The sequence below is a fragment of the Nuphar pumila genome, chromosome 4, assembly GCF_984573655.1.
Source record: "Nuphar pumila chromosome 4, dmNupPumi1.hap1.1, whole genome shotgun sequence".
NCBI lineage: Eukaryota > Viridiplantae > Streptophyta > Magnoliopsida > Nymphaeales > Nymphaeaceae > Nuphar > Nuphar pumila.
This window is the reverse complement of record NC_143252.1, coordinates 6,447,753-6,463,794: the sequence shown is the minus strand read 5'-3', so window position 1 is coordinate 6,463,794 and position 16,042 is coordinate 6,447,753. Positions and strand designations below refer to the sequence as shown.

The window sequence follows — 16,042 nt, the reverse complement described above, 5'->3', positions numbered from 1 at the left end:
ATTCCACACCAATGCAAATGGGAATAAACAATTGTGAAAGGATATGGTTCTAGTGGGAGAACATTCATAAGCAAAGAACATTATTATATGGCTCCCCTTCCCTTATGTGTTCATTCAATGCCTTCACTCACTCAAAACGTATTATACCATATACAAGTACTAGTGGAAGTAATGCTACTTTACTGGAGAATGTCACACTATGACAACATGAAACCCTAGATTATTTGGTAGTGACATCTTTTTCACTGGGACAATAATGAATTAGCAAAATGTCTTACTGTTATAGTGGACTCTGAGGCAGTAGGATGATATGACAGAATCAAGTGCTACCACTAGGCCCTACTCCACAAGCCTTCTTAAATAGGACCCTCTTGGTTGGGATGCATTGTGACTTGTGACTCTTCTTGGTCCTTAAATCCTACCCCTTTGCTTCTGTCAGAAAAAAGTCCTAACCCTTTGCTCATTAGTGTCGACATGGGTTTCTATGAAGATTCATTGATAGAAACAATTTGTGAAATCTGTGTAGACATCTCAAGACTAGAGTCTCTCAAGCCTTCAATGGATGTCAACATTTTGTTCACAAAGTTGGTGTTGACATGCATTCCTCCTTGTTCCATTGATGTTAACATGCTGAGCAAAAGGGTTCAGGAGATACGTTCAAACCTCATCAAGCTATGTGGGGAAGCAGAGGGCCACTTAGAGAGCCATTTCTCTGAGATCCTTGCTTCTTACACAGAGCCTCTAGAGCACTTAACTATTTTTCCTTACTACTCCAATTACCTTAAGCTTAGCCTTTTAGAGTACAACATTTTGTGCCAACATAGTATCAAGGTCCCAAATTCCATAGCCTTTGTGGGTTCTGGGCCTTTGCCTCTAACATCAATTGTTTTAGCATTGAATCACCTGAAAACCACCGAGTTTCACAACTATGATATCAATCCCGAAGCCAACTCGCAAGCGAGTCGGCTCGTTTCGAACCATCCAGACCTGTCTAAGCGCATGTTTTTCCATACTACTGATATCTTGGAGACTGGTAATTGTCTAAGAGACTATGATGTTGTTTTTCTAGCAGCTCTGGTTGGTATGGACAAAAAAGAGAAGATGAAGGTTGTGAGCCACTTGGCTAAGCACATGGCACCGGGCTCAATACTAATGCTCCGGAGTGCTCACGGCGCTCGAGCTTTTCTCTACCCTGTGGTTGATCCAGGTGAGCTCCTTGGATTTGAGGTTCTCTTGGTCTACCATCCAACAGATGAAGTCATAAACTCGGTCATCATCGCGAGGAAATCCGATACCGCTGATCACATGGAACATATGGGGGGCATCGGACACATGATTCTTCCGAACAAGTGCTCGGAGATTCAAGCTTTCAATCCACTCATCCATGGTGGCATAGTGGAGGAAGTTGCAGTTGAAGATGGACTTTTTTGATGTTTTTCCTCGAAGGAGGTAGCATGTATTGCTTATGACCTAGAGCTTCTTCACTGTTTAAATAAAGACTTGCTTCTTTTTTTTATGACAGAGAACCTTCTTAGGAGTGCGCATCGCTAAATAAACTTGCTTGTTGTGTGTCTTCTATATAGAACACGGATCTCATCATTTGAAACAGGATGAGTTCCATCATACATTCAATCCCAGCCATCCAATCAACGGCTAGATGGTTCTGCTGGATGGCAAGTATTGAATGTATAATGAAACCCATCCTATTTCAAATGATGGGATCCGTGTTTCCTTTTATCTCTCTAGTCATTGGAAATCTTGCATGCTTTGTGCATATATGAATCTATTGACCAGCATAAAGTCATAGGTAACCTTGCATTCCTTGTGCATATAAAACTACTGATCAACAATATGAAAAATCATGACAAATCAGAGTTATCGGAAGCTTCTTAGATAGGTATGTGACGCAGATGAGAGCAGGATGTGATCCAGGTCTATAGGATTCATTTGGATTGCACTCTGTTTCTGCTTCTGCTCTGCAGAAGTATGCATGGCCAACAACTTAGCTTGCACTTCAATGAAAAGTATGATGCTAGGAAAATGTAAAGGTGCACAAGGATTTTGTCTTGTGATAATGCATGGCTTGCATGTGTGCTTACGTATAACACAATGGTCGTTTACTAGAAATAGTCAAAGGAAGGAACTTAACATTGTTTTTTTCTCATTGTTGGGTAGAGAAGAGAAGGTGCATAACATTAATGTCTCATGTATCCATATGACTACTTTACTCGTGCAACAATCCAAGCATGTGGCAAGTTTTGGATCTATAAGCAAAAGGTAGGGAAAGAAACCCCATGAGAGAGAGAGGTTTTTTCATGAAAATATCATGTTTAATTGAGAAACATTAGTCATCAAATCTCTTCTTTTTACAAAAATTGGATGCATTTGATTGCTTGGGTATGAAACTTGGATTTCGTATCCAAGTATTAGAGATACATGTATCTTGTTAAGAGGAAAAAAAAAGTGTAAAAAGGGAGTACATTCATCTCTGCTCCGAGCCCTCCCCTCAAACCATGGTCAAATTAACATACATGAATTTCAACTAAAATATGAATCACAGATCTTTGTTTTTAAAATGATCTAAAATTCAACATTTGTTTACCTCTGTCCCTGGTACGTAACCTATGCTAGATTCAATACTTGGATATGAGATCTGAGGCATTCAAGCACTACCAAAATTTTCTCTTCTCAAATGTATTAGGATGTGAACAGATTTTCTCCACTCATCCCCTATGTCATCCCCCATGGTCATACCCCTCTTGAATCTTATTGATGCTAGCAGTTTTGATGAAATATAACCCCATAGATGGATTCAACATGATCGATTCAGTTGGAATCGACCCTTGGATCATATTTTTTGACAAAAATAAATAAATTTTAGATAAAAAAAATTCATGCTGTACCACCCATTGATTTTTGAATTGCCAAAAATCCTGCAAACACGTTGGATTTCAGATATTCAAATGTTACCCTAAGTAGGGCAGGCAAATTCAGTGCGGCTACGTCTCTGATCCTGGGGGTGGTTTCTCAGTGTAAATATAAAAAAATGTCAATATCCAATGGATGATGTAGATCACATCCATGGAGTCGGATTTGATCAAAATAATTTGCATCCATGAAATCACATCGAGGGGTATGAAGATGGAAATGACTTTGGGGATGAATGGAATTGAATTGGGATTCGAATGGTTAGGTTATAAAATAATAATAATTTTCATTACTTTTCCATCAAATCAGGGGTCCATAGCTCAGTGGTAGAGCATTTGACTGCAGATCAAGAGGTCACCGGTTCGAACCCGGTTGGGCCCTATCTTTTTTTAGTTCTTTTTTTCCCCTTCCCGCTTGCCTATCAAATATAAAAAAGAAGAACGCCAATTGGTGGGAATGGGATCCATTTATTTGTCCTCTCATTCTACAAAGTACGTAGCAAGTTTTGGATCCCCTCTTCAACTTGTTGACATGTCCAGGGTGTCCAGACCTGCACTGGACTCCTTCTCAGTAGGGCAACAAACTCCTAAAACTGCCTCCGGTGCTCACTTCTCTTGTGGATCAAACTTGGCATTTTCACCATGTGTCCAAGTCCTCTTCAAAGACAAAAAAACATCCATCACTGCCTTCACAATGACTCCATAATTACTTCTTTTCTTCCTTCCTATCCCTACATAATAAATCGCCAATCTCTTGATCACCAAAATCAATGTTGTCATGACCGTCGGCCGATTCAGCTAAAACAGACAGAATCGGTGCAGTTTGGTCTGAATCAGCACACACACACATATATATATATATATATATATATATATATATATATATATATATATATATATATATATATATATATATATATATATATATATGGGGAATGAAAAAACCTCCCCAATGGAAACCCTCCCAAACCTCCCCAATAGTTTTTTTTTTGTTTATTTCAAAATTCTGACCATACAGATGTATTCAGCATGATTGATTTACTGTAAATCGACACTTGGACTATGAATTTTGGATAGAAAAAATGGTATTTGGAGCCTCAAAAATTTATGAAAATTGTATGTCGTTCATTTTGAAAAACCTATCCATGCATAGGAATCAAATGCTCCAAGAACTGATTCCTATAAAAACAAGCATATAGATCACATCTGTACAGTCAAAATTTAGAAAAAAAAACATTTAAAATCCAATAAAACGTGTGGTGGGTAGGTTTGGCATGTTTTCCATTGGGTAGGTTTTCATTTTCCTATATTTATAGGGGAATGAAACCCTCCCAAACCTCTCCAATGATTTTTTTTGTTTGTTTTTATTTTGTTAATTCTAACCATACAGATGTGTTCAGCATGATTGATTTACTATAAATCGATACTTGGATCATGAATTTTGGATAGAAAAAATGGTATTCTTAGAAATCCTTTACATTGGTGCCATCCAATCATAATGATATGAAGGATGTATTGCTTATTGCATTAGCCACAGATATGTGCCATGATTGGACTCCCATAAAATGAGTCAAGTGACCCGGTGACTTGACCCAAAGGGGTTTGGCTTAGTGAGATGGGGCATAGAACGCTAGGCAGGCGGTCTAAGTTCAAATCCCATGGGTGTCACCCTTTTTGCGCAAGCCGAAGCATGGTGATTCCCTGGGGCAAGGGGTAAGCCCACGGAGTTTTATGCTGCCATGACAGTGATCGTACGGCAGGCATAGCCAGCTTGGGTAGGTCTTTGATCCTGGGGTTATATGACAAAAGAGTGACTTAGAGAAGACACAAATGTCAAGCCCCATCATTTCTTGCTGCCATTTGTAGCCCTCCCCAAGGTACTAATGGAAGTTGGAATAATTCTGAAGAAACCCATTTCACTGGATAGGAGGTGGCAGCAGTCAGCTGCCCAGACTTGTTTTTTCCTAATCTGAAAAGCCACCACTCTAATTTAACTGCTTTTGCTTAGAGGATACGCAAAATCATATGCTTATGGGAAGGGGAAGATCATGACCATGAGATGGATGTTGAACGAGGCAAACAAGAGCAGCAAACAGCATCACCTCGTTTTGTATTGTATGATACGAAAAAAAACAGGTAAATACGGAAGATGGGTTATTTGCTGCTTGAGGTTTTCCCTCATTTTGGGTTCAATTATATATATATATATATATATATATATATATATATATATATATATATATCCTTTCATATTAATGCTAGAAGTATTCAATTAATTGAAACTACAGGTTTTTGTAAATAACAATGTTTTACGGTCTTTTAGTCATTTAAATAAGTTGAACATTGCTGGTTTTAGCCTCTCTCGCTCTCATATAAATGAAAAAAAATAATAGTAAGAATCCTTACGTGCTTGCAAATTTCTTATTCGGGTCAAGCAAGAAATGGGACGTAATAACCTTGACTTATATTGTTTTCCAAATAAGAGGACAACGTAACGCTTTGTTAAGAGAATGTTCGTTCATAACCACATCCTTGGGTGGTAAAACAGAATTCTAAAGAACCATGGTGCCTACTATTCATGTTTTCTATTTTCTAGGAGCCCTCAAGGAAGAGGTTCCTGATTACAGCCAATTTCTCCACTTAATCCCCTTTATCCAAACACACCATAAACCTCAAACATTGGAGGCACATAAGCTTAATTCTTAGGCAAGATCTTGGCTTGCAAGTCTGAAAACTGAAAAGCAAAAAAGAATGGCATTTTCATTTCCACTACCAGTCTACATAAATCCACTATTGTTCTTGAATCAAATCAAACCAAGTTTTCCAATATAAAAAGGAAAAAAAAATCCTTGTTGAAATTTTACAATCTGCATTAATCAAATGTTGTCGCTACACATCTAACTACTTCTGACATATGCTTGGATATATTATACACTCGAATTTTACATTTATCCCGAACTTTGATGTGGGTATTTCACTCCAAAAACTTAGAAAGAGATTAGCTGTAGCTACAAGACCCAAACAACAAATCAAACATGTCATCTGGGGTCAAAAGAGTTGTACCACCAACAAGTAGCTCTGCATGGGGATTTCCACTTTCAGACAATGCTTCCCGCACTTCCCGAACCTTAATAAAGAAACACAACTATTCAACAAATATTCTCTAGTGAAAGAGAGAATGCTCAGCTATATATGTGCTCATATAAGAGATGGTCAGCTAAACAAAGTTTATTAAAAACTCTATGATGCTAAATAAGTTCATTAAAGACAGACCAACAGTTACAGTGGCTGAAGCAAATGTGTATCTATATAAGATTTCTAAAGATCATACCTCCAGGGCATTAACTCCTCCCACTATGAAAATCATAAGAACGCTCTGGTCACCAAACCTTGGTTTTGCCTGACAGTTTAGATGTAATATTCAGAATCAGCAAAAGACATTGTAGAAACCTAAGAATTCTCCAAATAAAACTCTTTACCTGTCCAAGTCCAAATCGACCAAAACCATTTTTAAGAAACCGCTCAACTGCTGAAGAATGGTATTCCAAGCCAGGTACATCATGCTTTCTCAACAGATTGCTAAGAAGTTTATAAATCAATCCTCTATCAATAGAGAAATCATTGTTATAGTCTCTGACTAATTGCCCTTCTCTGATAGCTGAGTTCATCTTCAAGCCTGACAATTTATGAAAAACCTTAAACACACCATCCATTCTATCTCGCAACTCCAGTCTCAGTTGCATATCTCCATATAGTTGATCATTGTTATTTTCTGTATCATCGTCTTCCCAACTACCCCACTGTTCGTCAAAGTCGATAGCTGGCTCTTCCGTTTGAGCTCCCTCAGGCTTTTCAGTCTTGACCTTCTCATGGTGTCTGTGAAGCTTTTCTTCCATGTCATGAACTTAAACTTTGCGATATCTGGAATTTCAAGGATTGCATCCACAATAGTTTCTTTTAGTGATTGCTCCTCTTCCCAAGTGAAAGGGCCTCCAGGCCCAGATGTAGCAAAGATTTCACCAGCAAAGATGTAGCTGACCAACGCTAGAATAATGGCATTTTGAAAAGAAAGAGGGCCTGTGGTAGATTCTGCATGCCTTCCCTGTGCATGGGAATGTTGAGATTGCGCTGAGATGCTCTTACACAGGAGATCACGAATTTAACCAGAGAGACTTTGACTATCCCCACTGCTTACACTTAGAATTCTCTCAGCACTAGCAAATGCATCCCAACGGGAACTATGAGGTCCACTTAGTGCCAATTTGGCGGCTAGTGCTAACTGAACAATCCCTTTGTTCCTCAATAAGGATGCTTGATTTGAAGAAATAATCTTAATCATAGACTGCAACTCAGCTGCAGTAGGAAACCCAGGCCGAAGTTTCACACTGGCAGCTGCTTTCTCATGATAAAGAGTTTCTTGAAGCCACTTTTTAATCAACAAGGCTCCGTCTTTTGTTCTTTTATCAAATAAAGCTTCCAAGCAGTTTTCCCCAAGATGATCAACAGTTGAGACAAATAATCCATCCAGTGAAACGATATCAGAGTAGACCATATTATGACCATTAAATCTGCTGTTTTGGTCAGGTAAATCTAAGATTTGTGTTCCAGCATGTTTCCAGTTCCAACCAGAGGTAAAAGACGTAATGCATTCTGAAACGAAATGAGACCCATTGGTTGGACATTCTTCTCCAGTGAAGACACTTTCAAAAGGTATTCTAAAATCAAGAGGAGCTCGATTCAAGCAAGAAGAGGAGGGTTTGTTTTGGAGCTGGGAACCTTTCAAATGTGGACCATATGTTGTCCTCTCCCTCCTCACCAAACATGATGATATCCGATCAATAAGAGAATCCCCATGGCAGCATGGTGTAATGAGATCTAGTGTACGGTCTATAAGCAATAAACCAGCTGATCTTTTATTGCGACCACCTACATCATAAAGACTGGACATGTCCAATATTTTGCCAATTGTTTTGGACAAAATACCAACAGAAAATATTTCCAGCTTCAGATCCATCTACAAAATTCACAAAAGCAGAACGAATGTTATGAAACAATTTAAGCAGACTAGCGTGCCCAGATAAAGCAAAAATACCTTAAGCTAATACTGGAAACTACCTTAGCAGCCAAATGGTAAAGAAAATGTGCTGTGAGGGTTGCACCTGGAGGAATTTCCTCACCATCAGACAGTAAACCACTACTTATGGGGGGTAACCCCGGGCTAAGGGAATCTTCTTGGTGTATTGATAAGAATGCTTCTGCAACTGCACCCTCTGATGGCAAAACAAAGATGCTGGGAGACAGAGGACACAAAATCATTGGAAAGTGCTGGACTAACACAACCAATCTCAGCCATCCATCTTCCGATCTATTCAATAGGTATCTCTCATCAAAATCCCTCTGAGACTGAGTTGAACCAGCCTCAAGATTAGAAGGTTCATCCTTGTGTGGAGTTGGAAAGTGCTGGACTAACACAACCAATCTCAGCCATCCATCTTCCGATCTATTCAATAGGTATCTCTCATCAAAATCCCTCTGAGACTGAGTTGAACCAGCCTCAAGATTAGAAGGTTCATCCTTGTGTGGAGTTAATTGCAACCTGTAATGAAAAAGAGGCGGAAGCACCAATAGAGCAAATGTCACTCTTAAAGAGTGACCGCTAAAGCCAAGAACACAAACACCAAATGTGCACACACAAAAACTCTCAAATATGGAAATGACTTAAAGTCATAAATTGGGTATTATTGAAGAAGAGAAGAGAGAGGGGTATAAACCCATACATTTAAGAGGGGAAGACCTCCTCTATTTATAGAGGAGGGAAGCACTAAAAGGAACCACAAGGGGGGCTCCCTTGTAGTCGTTGGGAGCCCCAACGGTCAGAAATCTGACCGTTGGAGCCCCAACGACTACAAGTGTGGGGCCCCCTTGTGGTCATTACAAAAAAGGAAAAATAAAGAAAAAAAGAAAAAGGAAAAAGGGAAAAAGAGAAAAAATAAAAAGGAGAAAAATACATAAGTGGTTTTACAAGAATACCCCTATCGGGTATTTATCTAAATGAGAAATAATATATATATACATATATGTATATACATATACTTATATATATACGGATGTATATATATATATAAGTATATATATATATATATATATATATATATATATATATATATATATATATATATATATTTTAACACGCCCCCTCAAACTTTACGGGGAGAAGACCGAAAGTTTGCTAAAGAGGAACATAAATCGTGGAGTTGGAAGCGCTTTGGTGAAGAAGTCAGCCAGCTGATATTCTGAAGTAACATATGGTAACGAAATAGTCCCTCTGAGATATTCGTCTCGAACATAATGGCAATCCATCTCGATATGCTTTGTCCGTTCATGAAAGGTGTGATTGCTGGCAATGTATATCGCACTTTTGTTATCACAGCAGAGCTTGGTAGGAGTGGAAATGAGAACGCCCATGTCGGCAAGGAGACTTCTGAGCCATACGATTTCCATAGTTGTCATTGCCATAGCCCGATACTCAGCTTCAGTAGATGATAAGGAGACTTTCTACTGCTTCTTACATCTCCACGAGATGAGAGATTCTCCTAAAAAGATACAAAGACCCGTAATTGAGATACGATCATTGGGATTGCCTCCCCAGTCAGCATCAGTAAAAGCAGTCAATTCAAGAGATGAGGAAGAGGATAAGAAGAGTCCCTTTGAGATAGTATTTTTGATATATCGCACAATTCTCATTACGGCCGCCAAATGAACTGTGGTAGGTGCGTGCTGGAACTGGCTTGCTGCATGAACCGCATGAGCTATGTCAGGACGGGTGATGGATAGATAAGTGAGGGATCCAATTAATTGACGGTAGGGAGTTGGATCTTCAAGAAGAACACCATCTTCAAGTCTAAGTTTTGCATTGATAACTTCGGGAGTCTCAACTTTCTTTTCGTCAGATATTCCTGATTTGGTACAAATTTCAGCAGCTAACTTCATCTGAGATAAGATGTATCCACGTTCGGAATAAGCCACTTCAATACCTAAGAAATATCGTAAATAACCAAGATCAGACATATCAAAGGTATCTTTTAGCATAGACTTAACATCATTTACTCCCCTTTTGTCATTCCCAGTGATGATCATATCATCAACATACAACAGAAGCATAATAATGGAGTCACCTGTTCTCTTCACAAAAAGAGCAGTGTCAGTATAACAAGAAGAAAAGCCTAAATTTATTAATACGTTACTAAACCTATCATACCAAGCTTTAGGTGCTTGCTTAAGACCATATAAAGCCTTTTTTAATTTCAAAATTTTTCCATTTAAATCCATACCTGGAGGTGGTTCCATATACACTTCTTCATTTAAATTACCATTCAAAAAGGCATTTTTAACATCAAGTTGAAAAATTGGCCATTTTTTAACTGCGGCTATAGCAATAAGAGCTCGAACACTAGTCATTCGAGCAACGGGGGCAAAGGTTTCATCATAATCTACCTCATACTCTTGGGCATATCCTTTGGCTACCAACCTAGCCTTATATCTTTCCAATGAACCATCACTCTTAGTTTTCACTTTAAAAACCCATCTACATCCAATGGGTTTCTTGCCATTGGGAGGATCAATGATTTCCCAAGTTTGTGCCTTTTTAAGTGCATTAAGTTCAAGTTGCATAGCATCATTCCAATGAGCATATTGCTTAGCATCATTGTAATGAGATGGTTCATGAAAAGAGTGAAGAGCAAGAAGACATGCTCGAAAATTAGGCGAAAAAGAATCATAAGAAACAAACCTATTTGGTATTTTAGAAATTCGATTTGACCTTCTTTGAGAAGTCTCTTCGATGGACTCATTTTGGGAAAATCTTTCAAGGGCACAAGGAGGATTCCTTTCATTCCTTCTAGAGTAGACTTGTATTTGTCTTGAACCATTTTCTTCTAAGTTTTGATCATCACTTGGATGTTCAACAAGATCTTCACTAAGGAATTCATTAGGATCAATATGATCATCTTTAGGCAATAAGTCAAATAAGAATGAATAATCAATATTTTCATTTGGTTGGGGCGAAAAACCACTTTCCTCTTCAAGGAATGTGACATCTTTAGAAATATAAAGCTTGTTTTTAAGTATGTCAAAACATCGATATCCTTTTTGTTTTTCGCCATATCCCAAAAAAATGCATTCAATAGCCCTAGGGGAGAGTTTATCATTCTTGTGGGTTAAAACAAAACATTTGCATCCAAAAATTCTTAGTCTTTTATAATCGGGAGACATATTGTAAAGTTTTTCAAAAGGAGAAAGATTTTTCAAGGAGGACGAAGGAGTTCTATTGATAAGATACGAAGAGGTTAGAACCGCTTCGGCCCAAAAAGATTTTGGAATGTTTCTTGAGATTAATAACGTTCTTGTAGTCTCTATTATGTGCCTATGCTTTCTTTCCGCAAGGCCATTTTGTTGTGGAGTGTTGGGGCAAGAACGTTGGTGAAGAATTCCATTTTCTTTCAAATAGGTTTGAAAATCATTGGACATATATTCGCCTCCCGAATCGGATCTAAGAATAGATAGATTTCCCAAAAATTGGTTTTTGACCATTGCATGAAATTCTTTAAAGAAGGAAAAAACTTCGAATTTACGACTTAGGAAGTAAATCCATGTGAATCGAGTAAAATCATCAATAAATACCACGTAATACGAAAAACCACCTTTAGACAAAATAGGGGAAGGTCCCCACACATCGGAATGAATAAGTTCAAATGGCCGAGTGGTAAAGTAACTTCTTTGTGGAAATGGAATAGCTTTAGATTTCCCAAAAATGCAATCTTTACAAGTCATGTGATTGTCTTTACAAGTATTGTTCAAAAACGGAAAAAGAGACATTTTTACAAAATTTGGATGGCCAAGTCTCTCATGCCATATTCCAATACTTTTGTCCTTTACAAGATTACATGATGGCTTAGATGGAAGAGTCAAAAAATCCATAAAATAGAGGTCACCCCTTCTATGGCCTTGCCCAATCAGCTTCCCTGACTGGAGATCCTGCACGGTGCAATCCTTGGGTGAGAAAGAGACTTGGCATCCATGATCGGTAATTTGAGATACGGAAAAAAGGTTTAAATTTATTTTAGGAACGATTCTTACTTTAGGAACAAAAAAGTTTTCAAAATTAAGAGATCCAATACTTTCAATTTTTAATGATGTACCATCGGCCGTTGAAACACAAGAAGATATAGGTTCGGAAAAAATGTTTGAAAGAGAATTTTTATGAGATGTCATATGAAAAGAAGCACCGGAATCTAGTATCCACATACCTGGAGGAGATGAAGAGTAGGCAATGGCGGCCCCGGATGTTGAAGGAGAAGCCTTGAGTAGATGTTGGAGAGCTTCGGAGATGTGATTTAGAGTTTCTTTGATATCTCCTTCTTTTGTGCATTCTTCCTTCTTTGGAGAATCTTCTCCAACGGCGGCAACTTTTCCTTTAAGCTTTGGGCAAACCGGTTTTATGTGCCCCGGTTCATTACAATAATGACATATAATCCCCTTTCTAGGTCCATAGTTATTTTTGTTAAAGTGGGGAGGTCTATATGCTTTAACATTAGATCCGGGCCTAGTAACGGCCAAAACATCATCACTCTTAATGCTCAAACCAAGCCGAGTTTCTTCTTGACATATCTCGGCAAGGGCGTCTTCAATAGGTAGGGCTTTGCTTCTATGGAGAAGAGATGCCCTTACTTGTTCAAATTTCGGGCGAAGTCCATGAAGGAATTGAAAAAAGTGCTCATTTTCAATTTGTTCCCTTCTTAGCTCAATATCTTGAGGAGCAACCCACTTAGGCTCAAGAAGAGCAAGCTCATCCCAAAGGGGGGTTAGAGAGCTAAAATAGTCCCGGACACTCATGTCCATTTGTTTGGTAGAACGGATTTTCTCTTGACAAAAAAATTGTCGAGCAAGATCCTTTTGGGTATACATACCCTTAAGGAAAAACCAAGCCTCATTGGCCCTTCTAAATTTGGCAATATTAGCACAATTTTTAAGATCTACATTGTTCACGAACCATGCCAAAATTTTGGCATGGTTACTTTCCCAATCCTCAATTTTGGATTGATGTTCATTAATAGCTTTGATGCGCTCATCGCCATCTAAAGCCTTCTCAATCTCGTTTTCAATTTTGGTGAGAACAAGAGAGGGTTCGGGAGTAGTTCCCATAACAAAACCCCAAAGTTTCTTACCTCTTAGGTGATTTTCCATAGTGGAGGCCCACATGAGGTAGTTGGACCCATTTAGCTTAAAAGAGAGCTCCACTTTAGAGTCACGTTCCATCGGCACCAACTATTCTTCTTTTCTTCAAAAAACTTTGAGAGGCACGCGTTCCAAGATGACAAAAGAGAAGCCCAATCACCAACCGAGCTCTGATACCATGTAATGAAAAAGAGGCGGAAGCACCAATAGAGCAAATGTCACTCTTAAAGAGTGACCACTAAAGCCAAGAACACAAACACCAAATGTGCACACACAAAAACTCTCAAATATGGAAATGACTTAAAGTCATAAGTTGGGTATTATTGAAGAAGAGAAGAGAGAGGGGTATAAACCCATACATTTAAGAGGGGAAGACCTCCTCTATTTATAGAGGGAAGCACTAAAAGGAACCACAAGGGGGGCTCCCTTGTAGTCGTTGGGAGCCCCAACGGTCAGAAATCTGACCGTTGGAGCCCCAACGACTACAAGTGTGGGGCCCCCTTGTGGTCATTACAAAAAAGGAAAAATAAAGAAAAAAAGAAAAAGGAAAAAGGGAAAAAGAGAAAAAATAAAAAGGAGAAAAATACATAAGTGGTTTTACAAGAATACCCCTATCGGGTATTTATCTAAATGAGAAATAATATATATATATACATATATGTATATACATATACTTATATATATATACGGATGTATATATATATATAAAAGTATATATATATATATATATATATATATATATATATTTTAACACAACCAACCATCATCAAGCACGTTCTTTCCCTGCTGATTTATTGGTGTTGACTGACCGCTTTCATCAAGCAGAAGAGAATCGTGTTTTTCAAGTCCATGCTTCCTGATGAGTTCCTCATAGTCTTGAAGCAGCAAGGATTCATATTCACGAAAAGCATCTGGTCCCAGGGGTGTGTCAGTATATGCTGAGTGGGCTATTTGCACATCATCAACAGCGCACGATTCATGTCAGAATGGATGACAACATACAAATTACATATCCTATTCACAGGATACAGTATTGTATCAAAAACTGTGGCGAAGGTTTATTCTTGGTAAAGGTCCAAACAGGGACACAGTATCTTTGCAGAAACTGGGTAAAGAAAATTTATAGACTTGAGTGTTGGAGAATGATAAATTAAAATCATAGAGGCAAAAATTATCTATAACTGCAACAAAGGCTGTCCCTGGCATCTCTTACAAACATAAAAGCTTTAAATAGAAACATATTTTCTAAACAAGAACTTTTGAAAGTGAGATGCAATATCTTGTCTAAAAGAACAGATCAACCAAAAACTTACAAAAGAAAAGTTTAGGCCACACATAAGGGCCATAGCCACCGTATAGTGAACGATATGGATATGCAAAAATACTTTAACAAACAGTAATGTGAGGTCATAATCAACTTGTGTCAAACAAGTTAACATTTTACAAGATACAGAGGCAAGGACAGTCATGTAGAAAAGCAAATTGAGACACAACTGAAGCAATTTGAAAGGGCTTTCTAAAGAACTTTTTAAATGCTGGGGGTGTGTATGAATGCCATGGATCTCACACAGAGATCCAGGGCCACATAGATCGAATCATGAGACCCATGCCCGATCTGAGCTTCCAACAAACAGGGGATTTCAGATTCTCAGGTCTGATATCTCCAAACCACATAAATCCCTGGATCTCTAGTCCAATTTGGAAGGGGAGAGGGGGGATTGTGGTTTGTCAGATCAAATATCCAGGGATCTAAGGTCCCTGGGGAAGTGAGAATAGACCTGAGGCTCTCAAACACATCCTAAATTGACAAAAGATCAACCTCTTCCATACAGAAAGGTTTTGAACTAATATCTGCCTCAAACATATTGTTCCACTATTCTCACCATAGAAAACAGCGAGACAGCTTTACTGACTAGCAATCACCTTGATGTAAGAGTAAATGAGTCAACAGTTTAAGCATAAACTGTATGATGACAGAAAGTAAATGATTTTGGATATTTTTCCTCAAAAAATGTGTGAAATTTATGTATGTCACAATACATATCATTTTCTTGCATGAATGATTTGGATTCACACATTGCTCACCAAAATAATGGTTTACTTAAGGTTCATGATATAAACTTCAATCCGAAAGCTAGAGGAGGGCATCAGGCTCACCTATTAGGTTCTTGGGATTACCTAGAGTGGCTAGCACGGCTGATTTAGACAGGTTTAGGCCTGTGGCTTAATGGTTTGAGAATAAAACAAGCCCAATTATGGACCTGTTCAACCTTCCAAGCAGTCAGACTGAGTTGGGCCAAAACTCAGTCCAAACTTGACTCAATAAATTAAAATAATATTACATTATTTTCATTTTTTTTAAATTGGAATCAAGATATTGGACTAGCTTGTAGGGGTACAGTGAGAGTCTGGATCAACACCATAAATATTGGGCCATGTTAGGCCAATTCATATCAGGTTTGGGAGGGAAGCAAGAAAAATGAAAAGAAAGAAAGAAAAATTCCGCCCAGTATGCTGACAGAGTTGCCTGAGCCACTTCCACTCCATTTAAACCTGGCCAAAGGGTTCCATTAAATGTGCTCTTACAAAAGAGTATGATGGATCTCTTCCAAAAGAGTTCAGTAATTTTTCAAGAAACCTCTCATAAGAATCCTGGAACAATAATCTACATACAGAACGACATAAGCTAAGGGAGAAAAGCTCCCTGGAAACAACGAACAACGCCTTGAAGGACCACATCAGTTTAACAACTTGTCCATATTGTGTGAGCAACATAACCCAACATGAGGACATGTTTAAAAGTCAAAATTGTTAGGATAGTTATCCGGCTTCCAAATAACAACCCCATTGTTTAGGAGCAGATTCATATGTTAATCATGCCC

General features: G+C 38.3%; 1 protein-coding gene, 1 non-coding gene and 1 pseudogene across 3 annotated transcripts in view; 2 read left to right on the top strand and 1 right to left on the bottom strand.

Annotated features, from left to right (window-relative positions):
• The first annotated feature begins 474 nt into the window (after window positions 1-474).
• Window positions 475-1,758, top strand: LOC149839190 (nicotianamine synthase-like). Its single transcript, XM_090004028.1, has one exon. The coding sequence runs from the start codon at window positions 475-477 to the stop codon at window positions 1,429-1,431; it is 957 nt and encodes a 318-aa protein (XP_089860154.1). The 3' UTR covers window positions 1,432-1,758.
• A 1,479-nt stretch (window positions 1,759-3,237) lies between these two features.
• Window positions 3,238-3,309, top strand: TRNAC-GCA (transfer RNA cysteine (anticodon GCA)). The gene has a single exon. It is a non-coding gene; the product is annotated as a tRNA-Cys (tRNA).
• A 2,469-nt stretch (window positions 3,310-5,778) lies between these two features.
• LOC149839188 (sec1 family domain-containing protein MIP3-like) overlaps window positions 5,779-16,042 on the bottom strand; it is a 40,586-nt pseudogene continuing 30,322 nt past the window's right edge. The window contains exons 6-10 of the transcript XR_016431455.1: window positions 13,918-14,107; window positions 8,043-8,523; window positions 6,407-7,941; window positions 6,259-6,327; window positions 5,779-6,054 (exon numbers count right to left, since the gene is read on the bottom strand). The product of XR_016431455.1 is annotated as a sec1 family domain-containing protein MIP3-like (transcript). The remainder of the gene's footprint in view (window positions 6,055-6,258; window positions 6,328-6,406; window positions 7,942-8,042; window positions 8,524-13,917; window positions 14,108-16,042) is intronic.